This window comes from Lemur catta, chromosome 25 (genome assembly GCF_020740605.2).
Source record: "Lemur catta isolate mLemCat1 chromosome 25, mLemCat1.pri, whole genome shotgun sequence".
Classification (NCBI taxonomy): Eukaryota; Metazoa; Chordata; class Mammalia; order Primates; family Lemuridae; genus Lemur; species Lemur catta.
In genome coordinates this window covers 4934885-4947828 of record NC_059152.1, presented here as the reverse complement: position 1 = coordinate 4947828, position 12944 = coordinate 4934885, and the positions used below count along the sequence as shown (strand labels likewise).

Genomic DNA, 12944 nt, shown 5'->3' with positions numbered 1-12944 from the left:
ATTTTAGTTACTGATTTCAGTTATAAAACTGAATTCACACACGTTAGTGTACAACGGTAAATTTCAAATATCATTATTTGAAATTTGTTACCAGTTCTTGTTTTAACAGATAAAAACTGATAGATATTCCTGTATGTTTTGCTCTGTTTTAAGGCAGCACTTCCTCGTTGTAAAACTGCTACTACAGGTAAAAGAGTAAGAGCCTAGAAAAGTTTGACTTTGTCAGAGCAGAGCAAAACAAAATTGCAAACAAAAAACTATAAAAGATGAGGCTAAGATCTAGAAAGCATTTCTAATCCTGAGAAGGAAAAGTGGGAACCTAATATCCCTAGAGTTCCTCAGAAAAGCCATTTGTTCTAATTATTCATTCATTCATCAAATGTTTGGTACTTCTTGAGGAACACACACTTGAGGAACTTCCAGTCTAATGAGGACACAACGAGACAACTAAAAACAGTGGAATACGTGCTGTGACAGAAGCATACAGAGGTTGAGGTGTGATGATGGTATCTACTGAGGTTGTTATAGGAGCACATGCCAAAGTGGTATTCAAAATGTTAAATGGATGAGGGCTACAAACTACAGGCAGGCCTGTCCCAGCAGACAATAGCTCAATATTAACCCTGAATATGTGAAGGGGCAGCTATTTTGTGCTGGGGAGTGGAGGTCAAGGAAGACTTCCTGGAGGAGGGAGATAATGGCTGAGCTGAATCCTATGGGAGAAATAGGGGAGAACTAGATAGTGGGAGAGCAAGTGGTATTTGGCCAACACAAGGGAACTGCACAGAGCCTCCTTTCTGCTGGTGTTGGGAGAAGGGGAGTGGGAGTCGAACCAGACCAGTAGCTCCCTCTAAGCATATCTTTCTAACTCTCCTTGTATGCCCTCTGTCTGGGAGAAGGCTTCAGAGTTGTCTGATTCCCTCACACCTCCCCTGAAGCTCATTTATGGCAGTCCATTCCATAACTTACTTGGGTATCTGATATCTGTCACCTTAGGATTTCAACTAAAACTTTCATTTTATCATCTTGTCATACATTTTCCAAAATGAAGTTAGAGACCAGGGGAATGAAGAGGAGGTGAGTACATATGTCACGTCATGAGGGATAGATGAGTCAAAGAGGTAGAGAAATGGACATACCCAATCCAGAGAGAAATGACTTCCAGACAGAGCCCAGTGACTATACCGAGAATCTGTTAATTCAAGAAAGATTAAAGATGTATCTTGTCAAATGGCATTATTGTTTAGGACTTTTATTTCCTTTTACAGATGTTGATGCTGTCTGAGAATATTGCCCAACTGGAGGCCCAGGTGGAAAAAGTTACAAGGGAGAAGATTTCAGCCATTAATCAACTAGAAGAAATTCAAAAACAGCTTGCTTCTCAGGAAGTGGATGTCTCAAAGGTAGAAAAAGAGCTTTTAGTTTAATAGTTACTTAAATAAATATTGTCTTTGAAAAATATTTTAGTGTACAGCTCTTACTATTCTCAGAAAGAAGTTTAAAATACAAAAGTTTTGGTATTTCAAGAATAATAAAAGTCTACCCAATGGTCATTGAGCAACCATTCACTTACTACACGCAGCCCTTTGCTGGGTACTGCAAATACAAAGATGAATCAGACACAAATAATATCTTTGAAGAGCTTAAGGGTTAAGTGGCAGAGACAGACCTGTAAATTAGAGTTAACATTACTTTAATCACTGAATATTTGATAAAGCTTGTATCTCTAAATTAGTTAATTAGGAGTGATTTTTTTTTTGCCATAGATAACAGAGTTAGGCTTTATAATAATTATCGAAGACATATATTTGCAACTTGAAAAGTATACTTAACACAAAAAATTTCTCCACCTCCCATTCCTTTTCAGAGTTAGTTGCTAAAGTAAAGATTCTAATTCTATAAGCTCTTGTTTTATTGGTACTTATATTTATTCTTTAAAATACTGCATTGTCTGTGCTGTGGCCATCACTAACTTGTGAAGCAAGAACTAAAATGATTAATAGTCTTTACTAGCTCTGGTTAATAAGTAAGGTACATATTTTAAGAAATACTAGAAGTCTATCTAGATGTCAATAATCAATTGCTTTAAAACTAAGGAACTGGGGGCTTGCATTATGTAATAAATGAAATCAATTCATTTTTCACTACTAAATACAGATAATTTTTTTAAAATATTAATATATACCCATTCTATATTACCTCTTACTCATCAATCTATTTTCCTAAATTTTCACACATTATAATGCTATTTTTACTGTATAATTCAGTAATAAAAATTAATTTTAACTTATATATTAGGAAAGGAAGCAATTTTTCCCTTTTTTCTTGAATTTCCATAATTCTCCATTTGCTTTCTAAAATTTGAGCTAGCTAATGTAGAAGTTTAAGAAGTTCATATTTGCCAATATACTTGATGTGTTTGTGTGGAGACAGGAGAGGCAGTAAGGGAATAAGTGCAGAGGGATGGAAATGCTTAACTTAGATTTATGAGTGAAAGCTATGGTGAGATACTTTCGATTTATTATAGGGAGAAAACTTTTTGTTGAAATGTGGTACAGTAAACAATGAGTTCTCTGTCTCTGGAACTATCCAAAAGGATTCAAGCATCATATGAGTGATTAGACTAAGAGATTACTTCCAACCCTGAGATAATATAATTCCAATTCAATTTAATTTAATTTATTTTAAATGAAACTTAAGTGGTATGGATAAACTCAGCAAGTGCAAAACTGAAAGTAGTAAGGCAAAGGAACTTCAGAAGTAAAATTAAGGAATAAAATAATTTTAAATAGAACCTGATGTTCTAGTCATCTGTTATATAGTAAATTTGTATTGGTGTTAGAGTTTAAACATGATAGTTGTGTAATTATTAGTTTTGTAGTTGCGTAATTATTAGATAGTTGCGTAATTATTATAGTTGTGTAATTATTAGATATTATCAATTTGAATTTTTTCTATCTTATTCATAGATATAAATAGATTGGCATCTTGAAGAATTAAGAAAGAAAATAAATTAGAGTCCCTCTCATTCTTTTCCAGTCATTCTTAATTTTCAAATTGCATTTACCTTAAAAAATAGCTTTTGTAAATCTATAATTTTTTGAAATGGGAAGAATCAGCTCTCACACACTGAAGGTATTTGAATTTCAAGTAGAATTTTTAGCAATTTAGTAATTCTTGTTCTAGTTTTCTCATACGGCCACTGGGGAGAAGCTTATTTACTTTTTCTTCTGGCTTGTCACTATAACTGTAACCCCAGATTAATTTATTTTTTAAAGTATTTTTTAGATTCAGTTTTGATTATTTGTTTGTTTGTTAGAGATGGAGTCTCACTGTCTTGCCCAGGCTGCAGTGCAGTTGCTATTCACAGATGTGGTTATAAGCAGCCTGCAGCCTCAGATTCCTGGGCTCAAGCAGTTCTCCTGACTCAGCTTCCTCAGTAGCTGGGACCACATGCACACATTACTATGCCTGGCTTAAATGCATATTGGTTTTATAACTTAGTATATTCTAATAGCTCAGTAATAATAAAGCTAATTTTTAATGTTTCCAAAATTGTTACTTTTGGAGAAATACCAAAATTACAATCTTTTAAGCAAATAAAACCATTAGATAATATATGATTTTTAAAAACTTGTATTTGTAAATTAGAAGCAGACTTAGCAGACTTGTATATTAATTGATCTGTCTACAGATTGTTATCTCAGAAGGCCCATAATTTCCTTGCTTAGATTTATCTGCTAACTACATTTTCCAAATGTAGTTCTATATCTGTAGTGGCCCTGGATTGGAAAAAATAAAATAAAATAAAGTTCTTAGTGTCAAGTATAAAGGATGATATGCATCACTTTTATGATACTATGTATATTTATTATTTAATGATATATTAAAACTATTTCACTTCAAAGCATATTTTCCTTTTATATTAAATGTTACAGTTATAAGTGCAGAACGTGCTTAGTTCCAGTCTATAAATTTTGCCAGAAAAATCTTCCTTAACTTGCATAGATAGCATTGTGCATGATAAGAGTGATGTTATCTATAAAGCTTACAGTAAATACTGGATATTATATACCTGAATATCAGTAACATGTCTATTAGCTGAGAGGAAAATTCCTTTGTAAATTACCTTTAATAAAAGCTTAACTGATGAAATTCTTAAAGGAAAATTTTACAGTGTAGAGTGAACAAATAACCATAGCAATTTGAATGAATAATAACATAGCTTAATATTTTAATTACTATTTTTACTCAGTTAAAATTTAGATGATAATATGCAATTGAAACTGTTATTTTACATAAAATAATCTTGGGCATGTTACTTAAATTCCTCCTTTATATATATTTCTTTATCTCCAATTTGAGACTGTTAGACTCAGTAATCCCTGATGTTGCTTCCGAATCTTAACTGGCTGTATTGAATATTCTAATGAAAAATGCCATTCTTAGAAAAGCTCTATTGTATTTTATCTATCTTACCTCTAGGGGGCACCAAAAGATCTAATTGCAGGCATTGCCTGGTAGATTCCAGCAGCTATTGATCTAGTTTTTACAATCTAACAGGTGTGTGGAGAAATGCGCTACCAGCTGAATAAAACCCAAAGGCAGAAGGATGAGGCAGAAAAGGAGCACAAAGAGTACAGAGCAAAAACTAACAGGGATCTTGAAATTAAAGATCAGGTAAGAGACACAGAGGCAAAACTGCAGCGATTGAAGGTATAACTGACGTTCTTTCTGAAGTTGATGTAGTTTTATTCCTAAGTTACTTATTTTCATTATATTGTTTCTAACTAATGGAATGATCCAGTTTATACTATTAAAAGAATTTCATTTTTAGTTGCCTAAAATTATCACCTTTCACATGAAGTGGTGAGAATACAACAGCATGCATATAAAATTCCAGTCTGACAGGTCATAAATATACATTTGGATATGTGGATCTATTACTTACAAAAGTAAAAAAAAAATGTTCTAATGCACAGTTTGAACCTAAAATATACATACATGAGGTTCTTGAAAGATGCCAACTTGAATCCAATTTTAAATGAAAAAGTTTAAAATTCGTAAGATGAGATGAGTTGATATGTAAATATGTCAATCAAATTGATTGTTGGCAGAGTGAAACCAGTGTTAACTAAGATAACCATGAATACGTTTGCTCACGAAGCCTAAATACAGTGACATTAGAAATGTTTGGGGGAGAAAAGCTGCTTACTTCAATTTCAGTTTGAGCAGATGTTTTATATCTTTGTTGAGATCAAGTAGATACTTCAATTTTAATTGACAACATGGATAGTTTTTTAGAGCGGCAGTCCTCATGGGCTGACTTTTGATTTTCTATTTTTACCTGACAGTACAGGACCTCAAAGGCTCACATTCTTTATATTCCATGAAAGCAGATTGTTTAGTTTAATTCAATTAAAATAATAACACTGAATTCATAGTGTCAATATTTTAAAGAAATCACTTTAGAATTTAGAAGTAGGTAGCGCCAAGTAACTTTTTTTTCAAATATACTTCTAGTTCAAGGCTTTTTATTGTATTTTCCAACATATTTTCCTCTTCAACCCAATGAACTCTTTATGACAAATGACACAAAGACAATTGGGAAAAGTATTGAAAATGAAAGTAATATGAAATTTAGTACAAAAAGTTTTTGAAGTCATAACTGAAATCCTTAGTGTTAAATTAAAATCCTGACAGCCAAAGTAAAATTCTGCTTTTGTATCACTATATTCAAAGTGTTATAAGTTTTAAATTTTCAGAAGATTTTTCATTATTAATGTGTGCAAATAATGAAACTATTTTATTTCATCCAGTTGGGGGCGTGCCTGATAGTAGAATGGAAAAATAGAAAATTCTTTCTATCAGGGACTCAAGGCTTTGGACTACTAAGTCAATCACAGATAACTTTCCTTTATGTATTATAATTTTTTTAAAAAGGTATCATATGGGCATACTCACTAGAATTATTATATCCCTTTTATATTATTTTGTAGCATTCTGCCAGCATAATATTTTGGACTAACTGGAAAAATATAGCAGGAAAGAGACTCTGAATTATTTAAAATTTCATTATAATGTTCTAGAGGAAAAAAATATAGGAACAAGTAGAGTATAATATCACTTATAAGTGAACTTGTTTAGAAGTGTTTGCAGTATTTTTCTTTCAGCACTATATCTCATTTTAATTAACCTCTCATGGTATGGAAGCTAAAGTTGGAGAATTTTTAAAGAAATTTTCATTTGTGAACATTTCCTTATAACAGTGAATCATTAACAATTATCATCATAATTTTTAGTGATTAGTTTTTAGATAGAGATGTACCTTTTTAGGAGATCATAGTTTAGGAATAAAACCTCTGAGCATTTACAAGATGTTTGTGATGTGATGTGCTTGTTACCATTTTTTCTTGGACAGAATGTGAGGAAATCTTATAGGTACTCTTTGTAACTCTTTTGTATTGAACAGACAGTTTCAGAAAAGAGAGTAGTGGTGTCTCATTCCATGGATGATTTGGAGTAGCAAAGCAGCAATTGTTCTTTGGTCTTTCAGCCATGACCTGACCTTCTGTCTATAAGACCAAAGAGCTGCTTTGCTTGACCACCATCTGCACTCAAGAGAGAAATTTACATTTAACTTTTAAAAGCTGGGCATGTTGAGCATTTATCTGAAATGCCTACAATAATATAAAGTATATTAATTTTTCAAGTGTTATATATACCACTTTAAAAATTCAGCATCACAAGAAAGTTATCTCTTGGTTTGCAAACAAGGTGCTTTTCATAATATAGCCATTTTATTCGTGTTTTATTTAAGATGACCACTTGATATATTTTTAAAGTAGGTGGGAAACTGGGAGATTGGAATGCGGTGAGAACAAGAGCTTTTTTGATGTATACAAAATAGGGCAAATGGTGGGCCACCAAAATCATTTTCCTCATGACCTGAGCCTTGACTCTGGCATAATTAGAAGGGAAGGTTAGGAGAGTAACAATGACACTCTCTTCCACCCACTTTCTTCTTTTCTTCTTTATATTGTGTCAGGAACCGATGGGCGGATTATCCTTCCCATCAACTCCTTTGTATCTCTTCAGCTTAGAGGACTCCTGTCAGCCTCAGAAGATGCTTCTTGCACCAAAAAAAAAAAAAAAAAAGAAAGAAAGAAAAGCATTCGGAATAGAAGCTAATGTGAAATCTGTGCCTTGATTTTTATTAAATTTTTTGTAGGCAGTAGGTACACACGCACACACACACACACACATACACTGCATCATGGGAATTTAAAAACACATGAGGGTAAAGGAAATATTATCATGAATCCCCATGTTTCTATCACCTATGTGCATCATTTTGCCAATCCCATTCCATCATCACATTTTTTTCCTTCTCAACTCCTCTGTCTTCAGTTGTCACCTTCTTTATCTTCTTTGTCACCTTTTTCTTCTCCATCTCCTCTTCTTCATCTTCCTCGTCCTCTTCTTATCTGTCTTCTTCCTCCACTTCTGTTTCTCCTTTTGCAGAATTATTTACAGCAAATTTCAGACATTCTATTATTTCACCCATAAATACCCATGTGGATCCATGAAGGATATTTTTATACAATTACTATGTCATTATCATACTTAATAATATTAACAATAATTCTTTAACATCAAATGATGCCTGGCCTATATTCAAATTTCTTTGTCTCAAAAACCTTTGTTTTACTGTGGGTTTATTCAAATGAGGAAAACAGATATGTTTTTGTATGTTAAAATGCTCTGGCATTACTCTTTTTAATAGGACATACAGGGAAATCTTAGTGAAATTTCATCTTCCTTTGTTGTTGTCTATTAAATTTCATATATAATGTTTTGACTGTGCTTTCCATGCATAAAATTCCTTATCATCATTCTAAACAAATATGAATTAATCCTGTAGCAAATTGTTTGAGGGACGTGGCTACCACACTGCATTCCTGATCATCATATCCCAACAGGACCTTCCTAGAATCTGAAACCCAAAAGACATAATTAATGTGAGAGCCGTCTATTTAAGATCGAGAAATGCTGCCGGAAGCCCTGGCATTACAAGGGTTAGCCGACCACAAGTGACTAATGCATAAGTGGCGTTTTCTTTGTCAACCCCCATTTTGGTAGACTAATCTCAGAAGATAATTCTCCACAGGCCCTAACCTTTGATCAGGGCCCAGGGCAAAGTGAAAATATAAGACCCTTTGTTCAGAAAGCAGGAAAGAAGTGATGTTACAGGTCCTAAAATAGAAAACTTTTTCCTTCTTCAGTCTGTCTGGCTGTCCCCTCCCCCAGATGGGTTGTAGTGTTTTTTATTTGCTCTTTGGTGTCAGGCCTCCTCCAGCACAAGGACACTTACGGGGGAGTGCAGACCCCACAGGTGCCCGTGACTGGGCGTGCACATGCTGTGTCCCAGCATGAAGTGGGGGGTCAGTCTCCCCCGTCCCAAGGAGGTAAGACAGGCAATCCCCAAGAGATTGCAACGTCCACACTGAACACATTTGGTACCCGGATCAGGGGTGCACAAGAGGCTCCACACCAGTCCACTGAATGTGCGGTGGTGCTGCCAGCTGGGGGCAGGGATGGTCACCTCCCCTGTCCTGCCCTGAGACTCACACCCAACCCTCCCTAGACTCACATCCAGGATCCCGCCTGAAGCAAAGGACAACAGCAGAACACACACCTCTGCCGCTGCCATGACCTGGTCCCACCCTGGGTGGAAGGCGGCAACAGCAGCAAGGCAGGGTCAGGAAGGAGGAGGCTGGAGGGGAGCACATTTCTGAGAACCGCCCCAAGGCTGCAGTGGGGCCGTGGAAAGACAGCACCAGGCTCCATGGGTCCATCAGACTGTGCTTGCAAAACACAAAGTCCAAGATGGAATCATTAAGAATTTCATGACGTTGACCACAGAGCTTTAAACTGTAAGTGCAGGGCCCTTCTAAACACCACGTGTGTGACCCCACTGATCATGTGCCTGTAAAACTGCCATGACTATGGGGACAGGCAAACAGAGGTTTGCTGTGCTGATGCCCATATGCGCTCCCACTTGCATATATAGCTATGCAGGCATATTTAATGTGCCCATGTCCCCTATATCTGTAAGAGAGGGTTAGCCAACTGTAGTCCGTGGGCCAAATCTGGCAAATAAAGTTTTATTAGAACACAGCCATACCCATTTGTTTATATATTGCCTACTGCTGCTCTCCTGTTAACAACAGCACAGTTGAGGAACAGTGGCAGAGACCATATAACCCACAAAACCTAAAATCTTTACCATCTGACTCTATAGAAAAAGTTTGCCAAACCCTACCCAGTGTACAGAAACGCAACAGTAGTTTTAAAGTTTCCTCTGCCTTACTAGAATGTACAGCTTTGAGTTTAAAGACCCATCAATCTTAAATTATAACGTAATGGTTTTTGAGTATTTTGCAGTGCAACAAAAGTGCCACATCCTTGGTCTCTAAATCATCTAATGGCATTGCCAAGTGAGTATGTCACTGGCTATCATGTCATTGTCTTTTTAGTGGTGCATGACTTAATGAGAATAATAATGGCTTAGATGAGAGTATAAATACAATATTATTTTATGTTTACAATTTAGTTTTTAGGTTGGAACCAATTTTATTGTTCAGAGATAAGAAGACTGATATGGAAAGCTTTTCTTACCAGTATTGTATAAGTTATAACTTTGGAGTTGTGGCTACTATCGAGTAGGAAGCAGTGAGGTTCAAAATGACCTTAATGAAGTAATCAAAACAAATATTTAGGGTGGAGCACATATACAAAAGAAATAGATCAGAAAATTCTGGCTAGAAAAATTAAGGCAAAAAAGCATTTGAAGGTTGCTCATGTCTACAGCCATATGATTCAGCACTTGAATACTAACATTAAGTATGGAGTATATCAAAGCAGGAATTATTTTCTAAATTCAATTGACTTGATTAGACTGTTGGAAGAAGTGTATCTATTTTGTATGGCTTCATGTAAATATGAGAGGAAGCCTTGCAAGTCCTAAAAGTCTGTCCTGTTCAATGCCAGAGAAATATAAAAGCAGTAAAGAAAAGTTTTGAATAATTGTACCTTTTTTACTTAGAGAAGACTGAAATATTGCTTTTCTGTCTTCAGGGATTTGACAGATTAGTTCAAGGAGAAAGTTAAACACCTCATTTGAATCTTCAATATGGAAAGAACAAGAACAAAGCGATTTAATTACAGCAACTAGAAATCACAATAGCCTGAAATGAGAATTTTCTGACAGTAAGAAAATTGCAATAGATTGCTGCAACAGGCCGTGGAAATTTCTCCCTGAAATTTTTCATTTAAAATAGTAGCAGCAGCATCATGATTTACCTGAAGACCCAGCTAAGGGACCTCTGAGGTCCACTGTCTTCTATTTGATTCTGGAAACATCCTAGAAATACAGCGCTGTATCTGTTAAAAGTGGATAACAGCAGTGTTAGTCTTTTCTACTTGAAACCTAGCACCTACAGATTAAAGTAAAACCCTGTTCAGATCTATTCTCTGCTTTTATGTCTATAAAGCTATGTGCTTTCTTCAAAAGGCTTTTGGGGAATATGCTAAGATAATGGATGACTTCTCAAGAGCCAGACTTCAGGGACGTCTCCAACTACCACCTGCAGTCTCACTTCTTTCTCTAAAAAATGACTGGGAGAGGGGCCATTTGGGCACGCCTTTGGCACATGTAATCACTTGGTCCTGGTGATGACAGAGTTGCTCTCCGATGTTCTTCACACCCTCTTTCGGAGCTGCAGGCTTAGCACTTTCCCGTCCCTGCTCCTCACTGAGACAACAGCAGTTCCCAAGGGGTTGGCTTAGCCAGACCAGCATCCTAGACGCTGTGGGGGTAATAACTAGAAGACCCAGGTCCTGCCCTTAGGGAGTTTATATTCTAGTTGAGGAGTCAGAGTACACATTTGAACATGCCTTAAGAACACTTGCAAAGCAGCATATCGACAAGTGCAAATTAATGTAGTGTGAACTTCATGCTGGCTACAGCCCATGAGAGGGAGAATCTGGTTCCATGTGTGTGATGCAATAAAGCTTTTTTTATAGTCTCTTCTCTAAGTATGCCCTAAAGCATTGTTCAGCATACTTAGATAAATTTGTGTTCTTATCACAGCCTAACCAAGGATTCTGAGAAAATTCTTCAGCCTTGCATATGTCTAATAAATCAGCCTCTTTTGTTCTTGTCCTGGGCGATGCTTGGATGGGACAAATAGGATTTATTGGATTACGCAAATAATTTAAAATATCTCCATTGAATAAGTCTGAAGTTATTGCTCGAACTTATTATTTTTCTAAAATACCATGCCAAATCACTTTCTTCATTTTAAATCTTCATTATGTTGGTAAAGTCACAAAATTAGCAGTCAAAAGTAAATTCAATATTTTGGCATAAAGGAACAGTTCCAAACCAATCCAGTGAATGATACCAAGTCAGAGATCCTTGGGGCATTTAGCGTTTAGTGACTTTGTTAATGATTTGGACAGTTGTTTTCTGTGACAGTATATATATACTTCATTCATAGAAACACTGTGAATTAAATTCCTATGCTCAAAAAAGAGCCTATTAATTTTTACTTGTCATTTGATTTTCCAACATAGATGACAATGCTATTCGCCATACTTATTTTAAAAAATCACATGTGTAAGCAGAAACAATATATCTGAAGATAGCAATACAGGGCTATTTAAAAGATAAGGGTACAAATAGGAAATAAAACAAGCTCTCTTAGAAATAATATGCCTTATGGGATAAACATTTAGATATACATGTTTGCATTTGGATAGGAGTATAAAACTGTAAATGGAATTCAAGGAATATTTTTGTGTTTTAAGAAACTCATAAGGCTCATCTGCTACTAGTCCTAAAGAAATATAATTTTTTCTATATTTTCATTTTCAGGAAATATATTTTGGTTCTTTAAAAAATTTTTGCATGCTTATTTTGCCTCTAAGAACTGACTCCACCAGGCCAAGCTGCCAGCCTTGCAAAGTGTCTTCCCAGGTACCATGTCGGCAGTTCTGGAAGCTACCAGGTGGAAGCAGTTCTTTGGACATGTCCGTGCAGACTAGCAAGCTGAGAGGCATTAGACATAAGACAGCTACATATGCTTTTTTTTAATAGTCCAGAAATATTAGTACCAATATCCAGCGTGAATATTACTAATTACTACATGTGTCTACACTTTTAAACAATGTTTATTGTATAAACATAAGCACATTAGCAGAAGCCAATAATTCCATCACCCAACAGAGCGAATTGTTTTCATTATTCTGTCTTACCTTCCACTTTTTGTCCATATGCATATATAATATTTGCAAGTAGTAAAAATACTCAAGATATAATTTTGGCTTTTCTCACTTAACATTATGTAAGCATTTTTCTGTGTTTCCCCTGATTCTTCATAGTGATCACTTTAATATGGCCATTTACATGTACTTTAAAAGGAAAATGACAGTGTGTCAGATTTTGAAGAAAACAGCCACTCTTACAAATTTTGTCCTGTACTTGTTGCTTTAATTCAATAACCATATATTGTGTCACCATAGTGACCTACAGTGAATTTTTGTCAAAAGGGAGTGTGTAGGACAGGTATGCAAATAAACATATGTCAAAGAGAACACAGTAGCTATCAGTGAACTGCAAAAGTGTGGGGATTTAGAAGAGGGAAAGATGACGCTCTTGTAGGATGGGGAGGATGTTGCCCAGCATGGATGGGAGAGGAAGGCATTTGGTGGGAAGGTCCAACATGGCAGTTTGAGCAAAGGAATAGGGGTGAGAAAGGAGGATCCATTCAACATATGTGTTTTGATTCCATAGCATTTTTATATAACTGACCTCAATATTTCAAGTGCCACTTCTCTGTTATCATAGATTGCCCAAAGAAAACGAGCTTCTGTAACAC

General features: G+C 35.5%; 1 protein-coding gene across 4 annotated transcripts in view; it reads left to right on the top strand.

The window, feature by feature from the left end:
* Window positions 1-12944, top strand: part of SDCCAG8 (SHH signaling and ciliogenesis regulator SDCCAG8) — a 203529-nt gene that overhangs the window by 54099 nt on the left and 136486 nt on the right. For all 4 annotated transcript variants that reach the window (XM_045537208.1, XM_045537211.1, XM_045537210.1 and 1 more), the window contains exons 11-12: window positions 1269-1403; window positions 4564-4680. In XM_045537208.1, coding sequence (XP_045393164.1) covers window positions 1269-1403; window positions 4564-4680 — 252 coding nt within the window. The remainder of the gene's footprint in view (window positions 1-1268; window positions 1404-4563; window positions 4681-12944) is intronic.